General features: G+C 44.7%; 2 protein-coding genes across 2 annotated transcripts in view; both read left to right on the forward strand.

Moving 5' to 3' along the window:
- PRKAG2 (protein kinase AMP-activated non-catalytic subunit gamma 2) overlaps positions 1–1,953 on the forward strand; it is a 199,744-nt gene extending 197,791 nt beyond the window's left edge. Inside the window, 1 exon segment of the mRNA XM_083580108.1 lies at positions 631–1,953. Coding sequence (XP_083436234.1) covers positions 631–662 — 32 coding nt within the window. The 3' untranslated portion in view covers positions 663–1,953.
- A 5,168-nt stretch (positions 1,954–7,121) lies between these two features.
- RHEB (Ras homolog, mTORC1 binding) overlaps positions 7,122–15,188 on the forward strand; it is a 30,214-nt gene continuing 22,147 nt past the window's right edge. The window contains exon 1 of the mRNA XM_083580073.1: positions 7,122–7,819. Coding sequence (XP_083436199.1) covers positions 7,768–7,819 — 52 coding nt within the window. The 5' untranslated portion in view covers positions 7,122–7,767. The remainder of the gene's footprint in view (positions 7,820–15,188) is intronic.

Genomic DNA, 15,188 nt, shown 5'->3' on the forward strand with positions numbered 1-15,188 from the left:
CTCTGATATAAGTAAGCAAAGAATTGTATACAGGCCACAACTGCTATGAATGCATTTGGGTGTCAGCAGAACTTTGCATCTGGACCATAATGTCCTCTAGCTAAAAAGTTTAAAATAATAAAAGGTACAGTGTATATTGCATTAGAGCTTAAAAGTAAAGTTTATACATTGTATATTATGAATGGTCCAAACTTCCATAAAACTAAAAAGTTTGGCAGAATGCATAATGGCTTTGAAAATTTCACCCCTGGGTGCAGGGGTAGAAAGATCAAATTTTGCCAGGCACAAAAATGTTATGTGTTGAATGCTGGGCAAATGCAATCTCTCCCATGATATGAGAGTGTAGACCATAGGTAGGCAAACTAAGGCCCGGGGGCCGGATCCGGCCCAATCGCCTTCTAAATCTGGCCTGCGGACAGTCAGGGAATCAGCGGGTTTCTACATGAGTAGAATGTGTCCTTTTATTTAAAATGCATCTCTGGGTTATTTGTGGGGCATAGGAATTATTATTTTTTTCAAAATATAAGCTGGACCCCACAAGGTCTGAGGGACAGTGGACTGGCCCCCTGCTGAAAACATTTGCTGACCCCTGGTGTACACATTTTCTCTCATCTACCTTTACGTTAACAGGTGCCAAACAAAAGGAAGGTGAAACTGAATGATTGCTGTGAACGTATAAACCTTTGTAGAAGAACTTGATTGAAGTTACTGGGTCATCTTTGCCTCAAGAACACTGGCAGCACTAGAGAAGAGAGAAATGGGGATGAGTATGTGTGTATTGGGACTGCGTGTTGGGTAACTAGTCTATTACTTCCCAGTGACTGTCACACACAAAAAGCAGCATGACAAAAAGCTTATGTATTAAATACAGGCTTGCATTTCAAAATGTTTGCTGAAAGACTTCACATGATGTCCTTCATCTAAAATGCACTGTATCCTGAAAACAAACATCTTTTGTATTTGATAGAAGTCACTGCTCAGCAACAGATCTCTGACATAAGGCAAGTGTATGGCATATTCATATCATAGTGCCTTATGTCAAAAAGCCAACAATATGTCATCGCTGTTGCCCATCACAATAAGAGGAAGTATTGTGTGAAACGAGACACTGTATTTGAATGTTCAAGTCGCTAAACCTAAAACCAAATCAGTTTCAGTTATCATTAGATTTGTCATAAAAGCTGTAATTTGAATATCAGTAGATTACTTTAAGACTTTAATGACAGTTTTGTGTGTTTATAAATGTTGCATTCTGAAGAGATGGTAAAACAAGACTGATCTAAAACCAGCTTTATTTATTTTTATTTTCTTGCAATTTTTTACACATCTTTGGTGGATAGCTAAAACTTCACCATATTCATTAATAAAACATTGATTGTTATATAAGAAGATCTCTCATTACTAAAAACAGTGGTGCAAACCATGTGGCTTTTAGATGGGTTGTACACAAGAGGCACAGAAATCAGGGGTTTGTCATGTATCACCACTAGACACCTCATATTTCCACAGAAAAGAAGCTATGAAAAAGTAATCAACAAAGGAAGGTGAATGTTGATTGCATATAAACTTGCAGAAAAGTAACAGTATCATGCTGGTATGGAATGAAAACCAGGGTGTGAGAATAATTCCAAAAGTCCTACTGTGTAATTTTAGTAACAAAAAAATCCTAGGTGTCCAGAAGATGGCATAATCCACTTAAAAATACACCCATAAATCTCCATATGCAGTACAACCACATGTTCTGGCATATTCCATTTTTAGGGCGATTCAGATTAATTCCTTTCAGAAGGCAAACTGGTTATTTGTGTAAACTATAAACATATATTTGTTGTCCAAAATGTAGTTGTTTTTAAGGATGTGCTCTTCTCTTTTTAATAAGCTTATTTTTTAAAAAAATCAGAAAACAGGCAGTTCTTTTCCCTTTTGAGAAATTAAAGAAAGATATCTGTGGAAGACTCTGGAGTTGAATATCTTCTTTCCAGGGAAGGTCCTGTCCCTTAAGCATCCACATGGTGTGGATATGTTGGCTGTATACTAGCAGACTGTATCTCTGCAACAAGACTTCCCATCCCTACTGTTCAGACATCATTGCCAAAGTGCCTATGTTCAGTGCAATGTCCTGATTTTGGGGTGGGGTGTTGTAATAAAATACAGTCAGAGCACTAGCCTCCCCAGCACTTTAGAGTGTACTTGATCATTAATTAACCGTTTCTTCTTTACAGGTTCTGCCCATTTTATAATTGTTTAAAATATTTATATTCCACCTTTCTGCCTTGCCAATATCTGACAGAAAGCAAAAATTAGTACAGTCAAATAAAAAAATTCTAAGGGCAGTGATAAAAGCTGTGGGCTCTGTTTACTCCTCCAACCTTTCAGTGTTTCTGCTGAGGCTGTTCCAACTGTGTCTCTTGAAAAGTTTCGTGATAACCATTAGTTAACTTCGCTAGGGAAGGTTTGTTCCTTTTATTGTCTATTTCCTCCCATAGCAAATAGCTCTCTTTAACTATTACATAATGAAAGGAAGCCAGTAATTAAATACACACCACACACAAATGGAACAGGCTTTAGGGGCAATTCATAAGTAATCCACACACCCAGTTGTGCTGCATAGGTAGCAATAAAAAGCACTAAACCTGGAATAAGGCATCTACTAATGTTCCAAGAGACCTTTGCTGAATGGAACTGTCTTGTGAATAAACATTACAGAAGACTTGGCCATGGAGAAGAACTAATGTGGAGTACCATATTTTCTGCACCATAACACTCACTTTTTTCCTCCTAGAAAGTAAGGGGAAATGTCTGTGCGTGTTATGGAGGGAATGCCTACGGGTGGCGGGGGGGATCTGCTGCAGTCATGAGCAGAGGATCCATGGTTCCCCTTCCTTCCCTCCTCCGTGGCTCGCTTTGAAACAGCAAAGCGGGAGAAGAGCTGCTGAGTGGGGAGGAGAGAGGGACAGAGAGCCTGCTTCTTTAAAGGAGCAAAGCGGGAGAGGAGAGGAGACGCTTACACTCGTGTAAGCGGCTCCTGTCCGATTGGTTCCTTTAAAGCAAGCAGGCTCTCTGTCCCTCTCTCCTCCCCACTCAGCTCGCTACATAGCAGCAAAGTTTTTCAGCTCGCTAAGCCGGGGATGAGCGGGGAGGAGGGAGAAAAGCAGAGCCTGCTTGCTTTAAAGGAGCAAAGTGGGAGAGGAGAGGAGCCTTCTCCACTTATACCCCTCTCCTGCATTATTAGCAGCATCCTTCTCCACACACCCCATGCGTGTTCCTTCTCCCCTTAAACCCCTCTCCTGCATTATTAGCAGCATCCTTCTCCACCCACCCCACGCGTGCTCCTTGTCCCTTGAGTGCTTTTCCTTCCCTCCCCACTTAAAACATAGTTACAAAGCACGGATCCACATGGATCCTCAGGATTTTTGCACTGGGTCACCCCAAATTCACCATCAGATCACATAGCATGTCCATGGCTACATCTTGCACCAAAAAAATCACACACCCACTGTTGCCTGGGGCCGCAGTGGTGCAAAAACGTGGGTACAAAGCATGGATCCACATGGATCCTCAGGATTTTTGCATTGGGCTACTCCAAACTCACTGTCAGATCACATGTCTGTGGCCACAGCATGAACCACAAAAATCATACATCCACTGTTTCTTTTAGAATATTTTTTTCTTGTTTTCCTCCTCTAAAAACTACGTGCGTGTTATGGTCGGGTGCGTATTATAGAGCGAAAAATATGGTATATAGTGCTGTATTGCGCCATGTAGAAACACACTGTTAATTCCACATCCAGATGCTTATGAAAGAGCAGTGTGAAAGGAAAATATATTTGCTGTGTCTGGACATTCAGAATGTGACACAAGACAAGTCCTAGTTTGCTTCTGCATCATTTATATTTCAAATAGGTGATACATACAATACAAAAAACAAAAGGAACTGATTGTGCTTACAATCCAGAATACCCTGTTCCTTTTATCTACACTCCAAACCATTCTCCTGACCCCTCCAACAATACATGATCGTCTGTGCAAATTTCATAGTCTACTTCTGAAGGGTGTCAGTACAGCATTGAGGTCTCTCATGAAAGGTGAACAATTATCCAGAGATTTCAGATGGGATAAGATTTTGTCAGCTGCAGCCAGAGTTAACATGGCTGAGAAGGACAATGTACTTTTTCCACCTTTGGTACTGACTTCTATCCTACTTGTATCCTCTTCAGAATGTGTGCTTTAAACAGGTTAAACATTAAAATTAAATACGTAAGCAAAATACGTGTATGAAACAACAAATGGGAGCAATTATTAGTAAATGCTATTGGATAAGAAAACTACATCCCATGGTGGCCAAAGCATCGTTAAATTAAATAACACTTTATAAGTTGAGAGAAACATTGTATATACTAATAGTATACTCTTTCTTCAAGTGTGAATCCTTATGCAGCCAAAATGGCACAAGGAACTAGGGAAGTATCAACAAGCTAGGGAGAACTCAAAGGTTTGCAGAAACAGAAAAACAGGAGGGGTTATGAAATAATATTATCTGAGAGGAGTGAATGGCTAGAACACAAAATATTATTTTATTTGTAGAACTACTTTTCGTTAAAAAATGGCAAAGTTTACAAAGGAAATCAACAAACACAATTAATAGATGGGCAGGGTACAAGTAATAAACTATGTATCATCATCAGAGCTATTTCTCTAGAAAAAGAGGTGCCAGAACTCACCATGAAATCCACCCTTATTCTCTTATAATGGCAATGGCAGCCATCTGAGAGGTGCTGGAACTGAATTACGGCAAGGTCCTGTCTGAAATAAAAGCCCTGATTTTTTTTTTTAATTATTATTATTTTATTCAATTTTTCCAATACAAAATTTATACAATTCATACATCTTTTTTATATCCGTTCTCTTTTTGACTTCCCTCAACTTGACTGATACTCCTTCCCTTCTTAATTTCTTACACATTTCTAAAACCTTACTTCCATTATTTTTATAGATTAAGTCTTAATTTGCTCACATTCTAACATTTCTTCTTACAGAGCTTCATTAAAGCTTACAAGCGTTATTTGATTATCACTTAATTTATGCATATACTCTGTAAACTTTTCCCAATCTTCTATAAATCTCTGATCTCGTCGATTTCGGATCCTTCCCATCAGTCTATCAAGTTCTGCATAGTCCGTCATCTTCATGATTTTTTAAATTATTATTACAGTATATAGGGTATATACTGTATATAGAAAAAATCAAAATCCATGAAATGGGATTCCCCTCACTCAAGAGGCACATAAATTCTACTGAAACATCTGTAAAACTACCAGCATACATTCACCCATATAGGTAAGCATGCTCTCAACAATTACTTGTCCCAACAATCTCTAGAGTACATATACAAAGACTCTACTGTAACACTGTCAGCCTTCTTGGGTAACTCTTATTCAATCTTTTCTATGGGAAACCCAAACTTTGCTGCACCATCTGAGATGAGCCTAATCCTCACTACCCAGAGAGAGAAGTTTTTAAAAAATATTGCATTTATAACCCAGTGGTTCTCAAACTTTTCTCTAGGCCATACTTTCAAAATAAATATTTGTTCACATTGCACTGATTTTTTTTTTATTGATCAATGCACCCGGAAACAAAAAAAGGACTCACAGTAATGTTCTACAAAAAAAATATATTTTGATAATACAGGCGGTAACCATTTTGTTTGGGGGTTTCATTCCTGGCCCTCAGGCGCGTCAGGAAAGTGTGCATAAGCCCGTTACTCCCTCATTCTGACCTCCGAAAGGACCCACTTGTCAGCAGTTGTGCATCAATTGGACGCGTACAGAATGGTTGCTGCCTGTATGCTATACTATACTGCACTGAAATGTTTAAATGTTTCTTTGATGGTCCTTGAATCTTCTTGACACACTGCCATCCTTTTCTGCCACACCATTGTGGCACCACCACATCCTTACAAGAACCACTGCTCTGAACCACTACACCACACTGGCCCCCCATAAAAGTTACTCTATGCTAGTTACACATATGCTTGGGAGAAGCAAGTGAGTTGGAGAACAGGAGATAAGGAAGCACACCCAACACCATGTTGTCAACCAGCACCCCCCCCAAAAAAAAATCCCGGGGAACCTGCCTGCTTTGGAACCTATAATATATAAAGAACCTATAAGGCCTCTTCACCCAGTCCTTCACAAAGAGCATAATTTTAACCATGTAAGTTGTAATACAGTGACTAGTGTGCATGTAATTTCTCTGTGTGAGTGCATACAATATTAGCATTATTAGTCACTGATAAAAGCAGCCAGTGTGGTGCAGTATCGTTGCAGCAGACTTGACCGATGGCTGAAATCGCTGCACTTGACCGTGAACCCCAACCAAATCACAACCCTCTTAGCTTGCTCTAGTTTACAGCGTGCTGCGAGGGGGAAACGGAAAAACTCAAGTCTGCCGTTCCCTTCCTGGATGGGAAGATTTTATTTTGAAATCTTTTAAGATAATATTTTAGTTTTCTATTAATTATGTTGTCTGTATTTGACTTGAATATTTGACTTATTCAGATTGTTTTATTTATGCTTTACTGATTTAATATGCTGTAAACCGCTTGGAGATTTTTCTTAAAAATATAAAGCGGTATAGAAATTAAATAACTAAATAAAAATACTGTAGACCCCCCCCATCCACACACGTGGTAAAACCATTCAAGGAATCAAACCCAATCTGTAAATATCTACAAATCCCTGGCGGCAGACTGCATAGTAAGATACGTCAATGCATTTTTAAAGCTTTCCCAGTGCAAACGGAGGGAGCTCGATCTGTCCAACCACTGCACTAGAACCGCACGTTAGCACAGAAACCACCGGCGGCTTCCTGCCAGCCGCCCGCTAGTTAAGGGGACATTTTGACAATGGGCCCAGCACGCACGTACTCAAGCACGCACGCACGCGCTGCTCTTTCCCTCACGCAAGGCCGCTCCGCTATCTCCTGCCAATCACCGGAGAGACCACCCCCGCGCCTCCACCCTTCCACACCTTCCATTCGGATTTGGCCAATAGCAGCGAGTCATCAGGGGACCCAATCAGCAGCCCCGTTGGCGCGCAAAGCCGCCGCCGCCCCGCCCTCCGCCAACCAACAAAAAATAGCCGATATATCCAACCAACGTCTGCCCCTCCTGAGGAGGTGAAAAGGAGTGGGCTGGGTCGGGAGAACGAGCCAGAGCCAAGAGCCAGAGCCAAACAACCAGGCGGGGCAACCCCCTTGAGGGAAGGATGACGCAGCGAAATTTCCAGCGCGAGCTCGGCTCGGCCGTTTGCCCGCCTGCCAGTCCAACGGTGAACCTCTCCCCCGCCCGTGACGCAAGCGCGCACGACGGCGGCCGTACGTGGGCGAGCGAATGCTGAGGCGAAGATGCGCGCACGCGCGAGCGGGAGGGGGGTGAAGGGGGAGGAAGCGGAGGAGGAGACGGCCGAGGACGGCGGTTGTCACGTGAGTGAAGCGGGCGCCGTCGCATCGCCGTGCCTCTCAGTTAGTCAGCGAGTCCCGCGCGGTCCGTCTCTTCCCCTCACCCCTCCTTCCGCCGCCTTGCATGCCGCGCGCTGCCGCCCCCTGCCGCCTCTACCTGTCCCCAGCCGGCCCCACCTAAGGCCTCGGCCGCCCGCCGCCGCCTCCTCCGCCTCCTCGTCAGGAGCAGCGCCTCCCGTTCTCCCTCTCGTCGCGCCCGCCCGTGGCCGGAGCCCTTGATGTGGTTCGGGGCCCGGCGGGGAAAAGATGCCGCCGTCCAAGTCCCGTAAGATCGCCATCCTGGGCTACAGGAGCGTCGGTGAGTCACTCCCTGAGGCGGGTGGAGGGTGCGGGGAGCGGGCCCCGAGGGGCTCCCCCAGACCGGGGCGCTTCTCTCAGGCCCCCCACGCGGGCGCGCCCGGCCTCGGCCCAAGTTGAGGCTCCGCAGGCGGACGTGCGCGCCGCTCCCGCCTCGTGGCTTGGCGGCCGAAAGGGGGCAGCCCGCCTTCGAAGCCGGTCGCAGGTGAGGAGGAGGACGACGACGACGACCCGCCTCGGGCCTGTCAGCCGTTTTCCGGGCGGGCTGCTGCCCTGCCTGCTTTCCGTGCTGGCGGGGATGGGAAGCGTGTGGCGGTGGCCTCGCACGCGTGTCTGTGTGCATTTCCCCTTAGCCTCGCCGGGCTCCCCACGCAGTGCACCCGGGGCAGATGCCTCACAACTCCCGGGGCCGTTTTCTCCGGAGAGGCTCCGAGCGGCCGTTTTGCATTTCCCGCGTCTGCAGAGGCGACTTGTTAATCTTCCGCGGTCTGGCTCGGGGGAACACCGTTCCCGCTCCAGGCTGACGTGAAATCTCTTTACCAACCCACCCCCCTTCCTCGTGCAAAGCGTGGTTACGGGTAATGATGGTTTCCGGGGCAGCTCCCAGATGTCCACTCCCATCCACTGCGCCTGGCACCGCATACCCAAGATCGCGCTTTCGCAATAATGATTTTGTAGCTGCCGCTAACAGTGAGTGACAATCCCTTCTTGCCACTCCACACATTTGGTCTTTGAGAGCTTTCGCTTCCGGTGACCCACCGCGTTAAGAAAATTGGGCTCTTGTGGTTTTTTTCCTCCACCCCTCCCCAAAGTTGGAAACTGGTATGAGTTGGTGGAAATAATTTGCACATTCGGTTCTGCAAATTATCCTGGTCTGAAGATGACAGTGTGGCTAAAGCGTTAGTGCAAGTTAACCAATTTGAGTTTTGTTTCCTCAAACTACATTGCTATGTGGGTCAGTTATTGTGGATTTATTGCATGTTAACAATGTGTTGGATACTGTACAGGAAGAGAAGTGATGCATTACTAAAACCATTCACCAATTTTCTTGGTCTGATCCCGTGAGGAAGATAACTATGGCTTTGTCTCGTCTCTTGGACATACTTTATAGACCTGCTTAGCTTCTGCACCAAAGGACTTTCATAGGGAGTAAAACTCATTCAAGCAGAATTCCCCAGAAAGCTGGTAGTGGTTTGAAACTAATCACAGGTGCAATTTCTACATATAAAAGACATTAACTTCAGTTCGCTCTTTGTAAATCATTTTACTTTTTTGCTTAAAGTAGTTTAGATTAGGGGGGGTCTCAGGATTTGCCAAATAAGTCTCCCGAAATCATTGGCCAGGTTTTTCAAATGTAATATTAGAAAGTAATTATTGTGGAGTAATTGAAAATGAAGTTATAATTTACTTAGGACATGTAGTGGAGGTGCAGGGGAATGTCTCTGAAAGAAGCCTCCTCCCTTTCCTAGCAGTTGCCTCCTTAAGGAGGCCCAAATCAACTTCAGGGATTAGGCAAGCTTATTTTATTTTGCTTGCTCAAACATTTAGCAGCTTGTCTGGTTTCTGACTGTTTCCTCCAGGTGTGATGATGGGACAGGTAAACACATAGTAAAGGGTGTGACTGTATGTGTGTGTGTTTTTTATTGGCTACTGTACAGCAAGTGCTAGAGTATATTAAATAGTATGTATTTGATTCTATTAGAAAGCTCAATGGACACCTGGTCTTTGTCAGGTAAATGGGGTCACTTTCAAAATACATTTGAGGGCAGAGAGCATGTGACCATTTCTACAGCTGACAAAGCTGCATTGGGGACTCATCACATCTTTTATGGTGCACACCTACAAAACAAAGTGTTAATTACATGGGCACTTGAACACAGGTGTTTTCACATGTGTATCATTGTACAAATAACATTTGTCTGGAAGCTGTGATTGGCAACAGCTTCCCATTGAGTGCACATTTGGCAGCAAACCTGGGTTTGCCACCTTGTCATACACAAAAAAACCCTTGAGTGTTTAGTTAAGGTCTTCTGTTACATGAGTAAGTCAGCTGTGCAGTTTGCTGCCCAGCTGCTTGCTTGAAACATGTAGCAAGTGCTTTGGGATGCCCCTCTTTCCATCCACTTACTGCTCACCAATCTAAACAGCACTATCATAGGTCATTTAAAGCTGGAATCTAACCCTTTTTTAACACTGTGCTCTCTGCTTTTGCCCCTAAAGGTCCATGGACCTTTAAATGCTGAAATGATGGCATTCTTTAGATATTTTGTTCTGTTGTAAACAAAAGTAATGTTAGAGAGCAAGGTGGGTGGAAAAAGGGCTTCAAAGTCCAGCTATATACCGTATTTTTTGCCCTATGGGACGCTCCGTCCCATAGGACGCACCTACTTTTTGGGGGGGGAAATAAAGGAAATTTTTTTTCCTTTATTTCCCCCCCAAAACCAGGTCGGGGAACAGTGGGATGGCGGTGCTGCGCCTCCCCGCTGTCCCCCGAGCTTGTGGGGCTGGCCAATGTCTGCCCGGCGCGAGGGGCGCTCTGCTTCAGGGTGCCCTACGTGCCGGGCGGCAGGCTGCGGACACCTGCGCGAAGCACGGGGCGTCCTCCAAAGGGCGCCCCGTGCTCCACGCTGCAGGCTGCCGCCCGCAAGCCTTGCGCTCCCGGGGGGAGTTCCCCCCGGTGCGCAAGGATTGCCGACACCTGCGCGAAGCACGGGGCGTCCTCTGGAGGGCACCCCGTGCTCCGCGCTGCAGGCTGCCACCCGCAAGCCGTGTGCGCCCTAGGGGATCTCCCGGGCACACAAGGCTTGCGGACACCTGCGCAAAGCACGGGGCGTCCTCCGGAGGGCGCCCCGTGCTCCGCGCTGCAGGCTGCCGCCCGCAAGCCGGGCGCGCCCGGGGGGATCTCCCCCGGGTGCGCAAGGCTTGCCGACACCTGCGCGAAGCACGGGGCGTCCTCTGGAGGGCGCCCCGTGCTCCGCGCTGCAGGCTGCCACCCGCAAGCCTTGCGCGCCTGGGGGAACTCCCCCCGGGCGTGCAAGGCTTGCAGATAGCTTCCTGGAGCCTGGAGAGCGAGAGGTGTCGGTGCACTCGCTCTCCAGGCTTCAGCGAAAGCCTGCATTCGCCCCATAGGACGCACACACATTTCCCCTTCATTTTTGGAGGGGAAAAAGTGCGTCCTATAGGGCGAAAAATACGGTAAACAAACTGGGTAGCAGCATCCACAGTGTAAACCAGCTGAGTCTTAAGTCATAGGGTGTAAAATAAGTTATTTCCAACACAAGGTGGGAGGAGTCCAAAGTTGAGGAGCTGTTCATGTTCACTTTCACAGTACACTTTCTGGGTGTTTAATCTTTATTTAAGTTTTATTGTATAATGTAGATAAGAGAAATGTTTAAATGGGCAGGTTCTTATATTCCAGCTTCATTTCTCGTAACGACTGCCATAATGCTTGGAAATGTGGTGCTGAAACATACTTTGGTTTATAGGGCCTTTTTTGTTGTAGGAGAGCTTGAATGATGTAGTGGTTAGAGCAGGGGTAGTCAACCTTTTTATACCTACCGCCCACTAATGCATCTTTCTTGATGGTAAAATTGCCTTACCGCCCACCAGTGCTCAATGGAAGGAGGATTCAGCTTGTGCCGTAGAACCCCCTACTGCCCACCTAGAATCCTGAAACACCCATTAGTGGGCGGTAGGGACCAGGTTGACAATCCCTGGGTTAGAGTGTTGAAGTAGAACCAAGGTTCAAATCCACACTCCATCATGAAGCTCACTGGGTAACCTTGGCCCAGTCACTACCTCTCTTCCTAACCTACCCCAGTGGTGTTGTGGGGATTAAATGAGGAGGAGGAGAACCATGTGCCTTTGAGCTCCTTGGGAGAAAAGGGTGGAATATAAATTAAATAAGTGTGGAAATTATTTAAGGAAAAATATACTGAGGTTAGGTTTTCATATCTACTCAGTGAAGCAGGCGTTTTTACTAGGTTCAGTGAAGCAAACACACTTTCACCTCCGGCAGAAAGTACATGTGGTTTAGCTAAAATCAGACCCTTGTTTTGAAGTGGGATCTTTAAAATGATATGTTCAGTCCAGAACCTTAACTCCTTGTTAAAATAGTTTCCAAGTACAGTACAACCTTATAAAGTTCTCACCTGCTGTATCTTTCTTCATATACTTTGTGGAAGAATGATTGTCAAGTTAGTGTCATAGAATTGTTACCATAGCAATTCCTTTTCCCTCCCCTCTCCACCTTTATTGGGAATGAAGAGGAAATCAAGGCAATGCAATAGAACAAAGCAGATGTAACATTGACATGCTTCTCCGGTACTGTAAAATTTACAGTGACTTTGGTTTCAGAACCCTTCAGATGCTTTCTCAGTGTGAAAAAGGCATACCTCAAGGCTTTCTTCATGCCTGGATCAAATTCCAGTTGTTGTAATTCCATTTCTTTCCCTGGCACAAAGATTATAGAGAGGCCTGAAAAGAAGAACAAAAATGTAGCTTGTTCATACAATGTGACCAAGGAAACAATCAGCATCAGTCTGTAATTGAATGCAAGAATTTGCCCTACATGTGTGGACTTTACAGGCTGGTATGGCAAAGATAATTCAGGTGTAAGGTAGCCTGTTTGTATAAGGCTCAAGCTAGCAAGGGTATAAGGCAAAGAAAGTACCTGGTGGACAAAGTAGATTAGGAAAGTAAAGGTAGACTTTCTAATTCATCAAATCATTTGGATTGCCTGAAAATAGCTATCCTACAATATTTGTTTGCTTACTGATCTAAAAATGGCCCACAGAACTCTCTGAAGGAGGCCTACTCTTGTTGAAACCTTTGCACACATACAGTGAAGTACACAGGACAGAGTCTGACCATTGGCCATCCAGCTCAGTACACTGACTGACAGTGGCTTTACAGCATTTCAGACAGGAAGTTCCTTCTATAAAAGCAGGAAAGATGAGCTGGGGCTCTTCTAGCATTCAAAGTTTCATCTGGGGAGAGGCAGGTGCAGAAGGGCTCTATGGAGGATCCATATCTTAGCCCAGGGGTCAGCAACCTTTTCCAGCCGTGGGCCGGTCCACCATCCCTCAGACCATGCAGTGGGGCTGGACTATATTGGGGGGAGAATGAACCAATTCCTAAGCCCCACAAATAACCCAGAGATGCATTTTAAATAAAAGCACACATTCTACTCATGTAAAAACACTATCTGTGGGCCGGATTGAGAAGGCGATTGGGCCGCATCTGGCCCACAGGCCTTAGGTTGCCTACCCCTGGCTTAGGCTTATAAACACTAATCTACAAGCGGCAACCATTTTAGATGCATTCAGTTGACATGTGATCGCCATCACGTGGGTCCTTTGGGACCCGGAAGAGGGCAGAACGTGCTTATAAATGCTCCACCAACACACACGGGGGCCAAGAACACAACCCCCATGCAAAATGGTCACCACCTGTACCTTAAGGTATTAGTGCTAGGGTATTTTTTTAAAAAAAAGACTGGTTTATGCTAGTGTAGTGTTGCATTCTATGCCTTTAGTGTGAGTTTCTTTTCTTAGTTATTTTAGTTATGGGTGCTTAAATATTAGACACATTTTCAAACATGGATGGGGGAATGATCATAACGCACAAGGACAATCTGCAATTAAAAGTTGCCAAATATTTAATCACATCATTGAAACAGCTGCTGAAATGCAGTTTTACACAATTCTTTGGTCATGGTCTTCACTATTTGCTGAATCCAGATCTTGTTCTTAAGCAGGATAGCTGCTCCTGAGTAGTAGTCTGAAATGCCAGCTTTAATTAAAAGCTTCATTTTATTCCTGCCTGTCTAGTGGCAAATCTTACTGCAATGCACTTGTTAATGGTAGCAGTAAACTCTAGAGGCAGCATGTTTGACTGTAATATCAAGCCACTGGAAGGGTTGTTTAAGGACACTGTGCTAGAATTAACTCCTGAGTTGCCTGGTTTGCATTTCTGAGCTTTTTTTCTCATCTCATTCTCAACAATACTTAAAACAGTCAAGCTGCTAACATATTTACATAGGATACCTTGTTCAGTCACCAACTCCTTTTAACACTTCCTGTATTTATATAAATATCAGTTTCCTAAATGCAATGCATAGTCTACAAATATAGACACTGATGTAACTGAATCTTAGGTCTCTGTGCTGTGGAAGCCTCAAATATTTTTGGCTCGTACTATGAAGCTATTTGACACCGTCAAATGGAACTTAGCTCTGACCTTCCAGTTTTGTGTATTTGAATAATGTGCACTTTCTAAGGCTGATTTGCAATATCTTACTTGGCATACCTTTGCAGTAAATCCCGACAAAATTGATTTATTTTTCAGAGCTACCTTAAACATTGGAAGTCAGATATCTTCAGCTTCTTTGCATAATTTTTCATAATACAACTGCATGTATGTGAATGCTTGGCCTTAGCTGATGAATATATAGTACCTTGCCTGAAATGCTGTATGCTGCATTTCCCTTGTGAGGTAAAACACGGCTGTTATTTAGATTATAAATCAAGTGATGCAACTTCGAACTTAAAATTCTGTTAGTATTCAAAATGAGCAAAGAGGCTCCCAGTTTAGAGCCTGTTTTCAGTGCTTGCTCTTGCTTTGGGGACCACATTAAACAGGGATATTGATGTGTTTGCATTGATAACTCCTGCCAAAGGAAGGCATGCCTAATTTTTCCAGACACTGCTGGTCCTCCAGGAATATGGTGAGAGGGTTTCCCCACCCCTCATTTACTTCAGTTTCTGTCCTCATCCGTGCCTCAAATGGCTTGGATTAAGTAACTGTTTAAGGTGGTGCAGGTGGGAGGCCACACTAAAAATAGAATGTCTGAGATAGATAGTTGAATTATATTGAAATTAGACACATACACATCTGCCCACTTAACTTTGTGTGTCAAATGCAGGATCAGCACATCTCAGTCTGAGACTGTTGATCTCAAGGATGAGGGTGTCTCACAGTTTGGGGGCAGGTACTGAACATTTATGTAACCTTGTTATTATAATATGGTGCTCAGATGATATTGTACCATTTGATGCATTGATCTTAAAGGCTGTGGATGGGAGAGAAAGCTATCTTGGAGGTGTGCTAGGCCTACTTTGAGATACCCTCTGGGATCACAAATATTGGCTTTCTTACTAGCCATCCATTACTTTTAATGAAGAGCTGGAGTCAGTCAGTCTATGGAAGGCCACAGGTTCCCTGCCCCTGCCATAGAAGAAGTGTGTGGGCTATCAGGGGCAGTCTTCAGATTGTCTCTAATGTAACTTGGGGGTTGTGCTATGGTCTCTCACAGGCCAGTCCAACTTCTCATGCCAAGGGGGCTGCAAGAGTACTTCAACGCAGAATCC

The sequence above is a fragment of the Podarcis filfolensis genome (genome assembly GCF_964270895.1).
Source record: "Podarcis filfolensis genome assembly, chromosome: 12".
In the NCBI taxonomy this organism is placed as follows: Eukaryota; Metazoa; Chordata; class Lepidosauria; order Squamata; family Lacertidae; genus Podarcis; species Podarcis filfolensis.